General features: G+C 36.5%; 1 protein-coding gene across 1 annotated transcript; it reads left to right on the forward strand.

Moving 5' to 3' along the window:
- The first annotated feature begins 35 nt into the window (after positions 1 to 35).
- LOC135681036 (hydroxylysine kinase) lies at positions 36 to 8,079 on the forward strand. Its single transcript, XM_065195300.2, has 4 exons — positions 36 to 2,523; positions 4,165 to 4,470; positions 5,332 to 5,437; positions 5,951 to 8,079. The coding sequence occupies exons 1-4, from the start codon at positions 2,270 to 2,272 to the stop codon at positions 6,560 to 6,562; spliced, it is 1,278 nt and encodes a 425-aa protein (XP_065051372.2). The 5' UTR covers positions 36 to 2,269; the 3' UTR covers positions 6,563 to 8,079.
- Positions 8,080 to 8,129: the final 50 nt, after the last annotated feature.

Here is an 8,129-nt window from a genome sequence, read left to right on the forward strand (position 1 = left end):
CCAATATGAAATAACAAAATAACTGAATACATTGAATACTGAATAAAATAACTGAATACAAATACTTTTAATGTTGGGTTAGAATTATCTATTTGATAACAGCATTGACTCAAGTGACTTTTGATATGTAGAGCTTTAGGATACCATATTACGTCTGAGTGGCTTTTTCAAATTTTTCAAACTTTTTCGGGGTATTTTCTCAAAGGAGGCGCTTAAAAGAAGAGGCGGCTTTTCATACTTAGATTAGTAAAAATTCCAATAGCATAGAATCTACCGCAAATAGTTTTGGCTTATATTATCTCAACAAAATAGACGAAACACCAGATAGCTTCATAGTGCTTTTATCTACATTAATTGTTCCACATCTTCATACTATGAATTCTTTCTAATACAACTAAACAACAGTTTTGTAAACCATTTAAGTGGCAGGAATGATTCGCTGATAAAATCTGTCTTCTAAATTTTCAAATCTCTAAACAGATATTGTTCATTTTTCAATTTTTTCATCTGAGGCTAGACATGTTTCCCGCGAGGTTATTCTTATTTTAAACAAATTAGACGAAGACTGGCCCCTTCAGGTTGTACCCTCTACGCAAAAGACTTCAGACTATAAGTTTTGATACATGTATGTTTTTCGAGTTTCTTTATTTGTTCCCTGAAAACAAGTTGAGCAAAACAAAGATAGATTTCTCATCCAGTGTCCTTAGATTCCTCTCAAAAGTACCAAATGATCACCACAGTTCCAAAGAGAATCAATTCCCAACTTTTACCTAAGTACGAGGCCTTTTGGCTATTCCTGAACATATTCTTTATAAATTTTCAATATTTTTATCTGCAAAGTTTGGTTTTTGAAGACTCAGTCCATTTTGTATGTGAGTCGGTCCAATGTGTTCTGACATCTCCTTAAAAAATTTTCTACGTTGGGGATAGGAATGGAACATTTGACAATTTCGAAATACTTTACTTCGGTAGTTTGAAATATGAATTAATTATGGATTTCATTATATATTCATTATAAGTATACTAATCTTAAAGTCATTACTTTTTGAAGTCACCTAAACCTTGAGGCCCTAGGGTAATTTGCCAACCACTCTCGGGCCTGGTTATGAGATTGTTAAGAATATTACCCCTGCTTAGGTTCAATATCAGGCCTAGGTAGGGAAATTCTTTTGGTATTTCCACCTAGGGTAGCAGAGTTAGGTTAGGTACGAGAAATTGTTCAAAGAGGACTGTATATAAATATCGAATAAGGAAAAAATGAATATGTATCTTAATATCTATGACAAAAATGTAATACGATAAGTGTTACTTGTCTGTCCGTTCACTTTGTCTTTGTCTTTGGTGGAATTCAACTTTGCATAGAGAGTTCCAACGTTCAAGAGTGATCTTCTGCAATTTCGTGAGAGTTCCTTCGGTTTTGCGTATTTCGTATTCTTGCATACATTCGAACAATACTGATAGTTCCAACTCATAAAATCATAAAAGTATAAAGCTATACAAACGGGTTTGACCCCAACCCCAGGACACGTCTCGTGAGCAGCTATACGAAGTCTTTGCTCATTTCGTATAGCACTTAAGCTAAGCATTTAACTTTTGGTTATGCAGTTGGCAAAAAAGGGCAACTTAGTAAGCTGCAAAGGGGCATTTTACCTAATTTTATTCATATGACAAATGTCAAAGTCCAGCCCGATGAAAAGGTTTTAAAACGAGTACTTTTCGCCCCATTAAAACAAGGTTCCCCTTTCGAAAAACCAAATAATCCTTTTAAAAAACAGCTCAGCTCGTGTGACAGCCCTTTGCTATTAAACTATATTTTGATTGTTGATTTCGTGTTTCCCTGCAGGGCACACGCCACCAGGGGGCCGAAGGAGCCATGCTCCCCACTTTTTGGCAAACAAAAATATTTCCACTACTATGTTTTGTTGTTTTGAAGCACTTAATTTGCCCTTTACGATTTCCAAAAGCACTAGCGACAAACTCAAGTTGTTTGTTTGTTACAACAGCGTATTGTACAACGAGACTACCACTTTCGCAATTTTTCAAGTGTTCTATTGATCAGTGAGTCTAGCTCCTCCATTGAGCTCCCCGATGTTTACGTCCTGTCAGGAGAACGAGCCGTGTATCATTGTTTTTGTCCAGAAACAATGTTGGCAAAGTAGTGCACTGAAGCTTGCAGGGAGAACGTCATTGTTTGTTTACAGTGCTGATTTTGTGTAAACAAGGATTCAGCAATAAGTTTTCTGATCATTTGTCGTTTGAGAATACAAAAATGACTCAGTCTGAATCTGGATATAATAGATTTGCCCTGCGACCGACGCTTTCCATGGAAATGGTAAAACAGCTTGCTGGAGATGTCTTTGGCCTAAATGTGGATTCTGCAGACCCAATCGAAGAACTTTGTGCCTATTTAGATAGAAATTATTGCATTTCGGGAAAGCTTTCCTTCCCGGAGGTAACAGTTGTAAGGACTGCAACTGCAAAAGCTGTGACAAATAATCCGAGAGACAGGAACATATCGAAAAGGTACAATTATTTCTGCATATCTATTTACTTTGATTAAAGAATAACCATAATTTGATTAATGGTTCCAACCAATTTTGGAAGCTTTTTCCGAAAGAGACGAAGTACTTCCATCGAGAAAGTACAGATTTATGTAAGGTGATGATTCATATTCAGAAAATATCATTGACTCGTGACAAGAGATAATTTCTTTGGTGCTGAAATGACGACAATGATTTGGTTGCCATAGCAGCTTAATCGGTCTACGTATCAAAATGCGTCATGGAAACTTTTTTAAAGCCTCATTGCTAACAATGAGCCATTGCGCTACGTAAGCATCCCATAATGCATTTTTAGACTGTCTAAAATCAATTTTGATTAATCCGTAGAAAATTACTGCCATTGTTTGGACCGTCGCCACGCTCGCAAAGGCCCATTGTTAGCAACGAGTCTTTAAAGAATAGATTTCAAAAGAAAAGTGAAATTATCTTTCTTTGCCTGTTCTAACCAAATTTATTCATTTTATTCATTCATTAGAATGTAAATAATTTTTTAAGAATATCGAGTACTAGCGATGGTTTAAATTAAGGAAAATTCAAAGTACATGCCAAAGATTTTGTCAATGGAGTTAGCGAAATCATATATAAGCAAATTTCAAATGATATAGACGAAATTTATTTTTCTGAAGGGACGCTATACTAACGAAGTAAAAAAGGGAAGGGGAAAGACCAAATTCAAAAATTTTAGACGTTTAACTAGGGGGAGGGGGTACTTACAATAAAAAAGATTTCTAGAAACACCCAATCGTTGAGGAGGGATTATGAGGTATCGAAACTGATTGATCAAGAAGAGTAAAGGCTCGAGTGACCAGCTATGCTGATTTTTTGTTTGTTTACCATAAACGATAGCAATGTCGGTAGAATCAAAACCATTTATGATAAAAATTTTGGTAACAACTTGCAATCAACCTAAACTGCTTTCATATGAGTATCTAACATTATCAAACTTAGTGGTAGCTAATAAATGCTCACGCTTAATGATTACGTTCCAAGGATTCGTTACTGGGGATGCCTGAACAGTTTCGTGATAAGATATTTAGCATGTTTATCATTCATGTTTTATGTCTCCTCATAGTCAGAGAATTCAGATGCTGATGTCGAAGGAGAATCATCCTGGGTTGTGGTGGCATTTTGACATCTTCATATTGTTAACGTATTTTGTTGTATTAAAATATTAATTTTTTCTGTCACAGGATTTGATGCCAAAAAACGTCCAGGATAAAATTGTTCATCTTTTGTCGCTAATCATGGTCAAATCCCTTATAAAAGTATTGTTATCACAAACTCAAATCAGAAAAACTAGCATCATGATAACTTAAGTGTAATCTAAAATTATGTTCCTTATTGTCAAATCTGAAGGGAAAAATTTATCACAAAGAAGTCTAGAGACTTTTCTAAACAAGACCCTGAGTTTTATTTGGGCGTATTTTTCCAATGTAGAAACCTGCTTCTACCGTCTAGATGCTCCATACATTTTATCAATTTTTGGAAGAGGGATGTGGTAGATCATAGTCTTACAAGTTGGGGGTAGCCAAAGCCCTGTGGCACCGCCACTGATTCAAGGTCTATCTGATTTTGTAGACCATATATCAATATTTTACTACAGATATGTGTTGAAGGTGGTGAACGCGAATGAGACATTCTTTAGAGGTGAATCTACGCTAGATGGCACAGACGAATGCATAATGTACCTGCACGGAGCAATTGGAAAGCATGTCGATATACCAATGCCGCAAAAAACGACCAATGGGACATACAAGAAGTTGGTTTGTGTTCCAACCAAGAGATCGTGTTTAGCTGATGAATTTATCAATGCAGCTGAAGAATTAGCTATTAAAGAAGGTCTTTTGGACCGCGAATCTGCAAGTGAAGACAAAAAAAGAAATATAGTGCAAGTCCCTCATTATATCAGGTATAAATTTCGTTATTCAGATTGGTGTCGATCTTAGCTGCAGCATTCCAAAATATATTTCCATTGGAAGAATATATCATTTGGCAACACGACGCAATTTTGTCACCCCCTCCCCCCATTTTTATTACAGGGCTATCCGTTTCATTTCTTGTAGTCTGGTTAGTATTCCGGGGGGTCGTGACCGATGGTGCGGAGGGTTTCCTATTAGCTTGAAAGGAAATTTCAGGTGACATCCATTCAGCAGGAACGTTTTAGAGTTTCTTTGAGACATTCACGTCAAAATATCAATAAATAATTAGGCAATGGTAGTTACTCCGTTTGTGGCTTATGATTTTCCCCTGAAAGTAAACAAAACTTGTAGGCACTGAATAAAAAACAGTCTTTCTTTAGATCAAATGTGCCTTTGTCAAATTTCCCTACAGTTTTTTGGGAGAAGCGTGAACCACCTATCAAAAGGGCTACAGATCTTTTTAACATAGAAAAAGGAATTCAAAGATCAGTAAAAAAATTGTTTCAAAGAGGGCATTTTCCAGCGTCCTGCCCCACGTTGGGCGCCATATGTTGAAAAGTTCTCCGTTTCCTTCTCGTTTCTCAGGCAAGCTTCATCGAAGTGTCTTCATTGCATTTGCGCTGAAAGACAAGAAGAGAAAGGACAACTTTATAACAGTAGTTTTTATCTTAACATCCGCTTGAATTCGAAATTGCTTCTCCACTTTTGTCGAAACATGATGAGCTTTGCATTGAACATTCATTGAAAATTGAATAGTAAAATTTTTATTTTAACAATCTCTTGATTATCGAAACCAAACACTAGAGATATAACAATTCCGTGGCTTTATACAGTTTCTCCAAATTGTCTAGGCTCCTCACATACATTGAAGGAGTCGTTTTGGGCAGGACCATTCCAACCAACGAATTGCTACACGAGGCTGGAAAGCTAGCTGCCAAGGTTTCATCTGCACTTCAGGTAAAAGTTCCCTAATATCTTGAAACAATTTAGCCTTTTAAATTGAAAGATGTGATACACAAAAAGGTGACTGAGTCAATCCTCATGGAAGAAAGAGCATCAGCCTTAGTAATTCTCTACAAACCCAACTAAAAGCGGCAGCTGTAAACAGACGAAAAATGTATGGTTTTGTTTGCCTCTTTTGTTTGACATCTCCAACTGAGTATAGTCCAGTGGCTGTCATTTCCAGGGAATCCAGTAACCGTACCCAATCTTATCTTCTGTTGGTGGGTTATCGAGAAGGCTTTTTCAATATGTTGTCTTGTTGTGGAAAGACGCATTCTATGACAAAACACTAAAAACTTGAGTGAACCAAAAACTTGAACCTTAGGCACTGCTGGCGCTTTCAAAGGATCTTTGTAATCACTTTGTAATCAATTTTTTTACCTGTAGAATTTCTAGATGGTTTTATCAAGAATTCACCTTTAAATTTTTTCATGTTTCATTTCTTCTTTTTTTCATCTTTACCCCCAGCATTTTACGTGTACAGCATTGGAGAGGAAGTGGTCGGTATTCGATATCAAATACTTGGATGTTCTTGGCACTGAAAAATATCTGAACGCAGTGCCAGGTATGCAGCTAAGGAGGAGCATTGGGTCTTTTCTTCAGAAATTTAACAATGCAATAACGCCATTCAAATCTTCTTTGCCAACGCAAATGATTCATTCTGATATCAGTGAAAATAACATAATCATACCAAGCGAAGACAATGGATCGAGGATCTCTGGATTGATAGACTTTGGTGATCTGATTCATTCATATCGTCTAAGTGAAATCGCTAACTGCATGGCTCATAATGGCACCAGGAGAGGCAACCCGATAGAAGATTGTGGGATTGTTTTATCTGGTTACTTATCAGAGTGTGAACTGACCGAAAGCGAGTTCGGCTGTTTGTATTATTTTGTCATAGGTCGTTTGCTACAGTGTGTGGTACTGGGCTTTCATACTATGACGAGACAAGGGTTTTCACAAAACAATTATGTTTTGGATTTAACAGAAAGGTCCGTAAAATCGTTTAAGCTTTTTCTGGATCATTTACACGACGAAAAACAAATTGTAGACAGTTGGCGAAAGATTGGTCAGTAGCTGCCTTTACAGATGTACACTAATTGATTTTATCGATCTTACTAAGCTGTTTACTAGTAAACATATAGAATAGATGACCCGACAATTTCTTACTTTGCATTATGATACGAGAAAAATTGACCACCGTTTCATTTCTCTTATTGAAAAGTGAGGGCCTATTAAAAGTTTGCAGCTGCGCGGCCGCAACCTTATTCCTACGTGTGGCCTACGGCTTTGGCGATGGGGTTTTCTGCGGATTGCGGCTTCTGCATAGGATGCGTCTTGCACCTTTCTGTGTCAATTGGCAACTGTTTATGGCTGTTAGGATTTGGACAAAATTCAACAACCAATAGATGACAAATAGGGTTTGGATCGACGCATGTTTGTGAGACAGGGAGTGAGAGCCATAAAGCTTGGTACACAGTTATTTTCAGCAATGTTTCCCTTCTATTATTAGCGAGTGGTTTCCTTTTTGTGTCAGTGCACATTTCGCTATCGCGGCCGCGTCTTTTGGCTGGTTTTCGCACGATTTTCCGGCTTTTGAACCGCCTATAATAGGTCCCCAAAAACTCTTGAAAGTATTATAAAGGGCGGATTTTCCCCACAGATTTTATATTCGATTTTCCTACTGTTGAGAATTTTGAGCTAAATAGCACAGTGGAATTTGGTTTTTCAAATACTACTATTTTGCATAGCTATTTATGCATATGACTAAACTTTTGTGAATCTCGCACCAACACACGCACCCACCAATTCTCTTTATTAAATCATTTAAACAAACGCGTAGAGCCTGGGCTCTAAATTTCGTCACCATGATTACCTTATTGTTTATTAATTCTATACACGTGCTTCCAACACCTTTTTAGCGGGTATCTAATGTAATTTGAGTTCATTGATTTTTTTTATAAAAAAGTTTTACAGAGAAAACCATTGCTGCTAAGTAGTTCAAACGACTAACAGTACTAGCTCACAATATTTAAAACATTTTCAGATGCTTATTCTGAAGTTATGCAATCATAAATACTACGTTGATTCAACATAACTAAATAGTTAACAAATTGTATTGAAGTTTCAACATTATCTGGTTACAAATAAAGGAAATCGCATTACAGGTAGTTTTCTATTTCATCATCCTTTTCTGTAAGCCCCAGAATTCAAGAAACTTAAAAGTGCTGAAATCGTTTGAAAAATTTAGCACAGAATTTGGCAAATTCGTTTAAAAGAGTCAGCAAAAAATAGTTTGAAAAAGAATTTGTTAGTTTGAGCTAACGAGATCTGTGTTGGAAAAGAGCAATTTTAACAGATTTGTTTTGAAGTCCTAAAATGGAATTTTTGTTCGAGTTTTCAAACTATCTTGTAAATGCAGTGCTTAAAGTTTACCGTTGCCATGAGGTGTGTTCTATTCACCTCATTGACCGTTGCCAATTCAATACTAGTTGTCAAATAAAAGGTCATATTCAAAAAGTCAGTTTCATGATCTTGAACCGATGGGTATCAGTTAGTTTTTCGACTTATATACGATTTAAAAGCAATAAAATTCTGACTGGCCTAGGTCTTCTTTCTTGGATAGATAGCGCCCTCGCAAAAT

Source organism: Rhopilema esculentum, chromosome 18 (assembly GCF_057945365.1).
Source record: "Rhopilema esculentum isolate cy_ngs chromosome 18, ASM5794536v1, whole genome shotgun sequence".
Classification (NCBI taxonomy): domain Eukaryota; kingdom Metazoa; phylum Cnidaria; class Scyphozoa; order Rhizostomeae; family Rhizostomatidae; genus Rhopilema; species Rhopilema esculentum.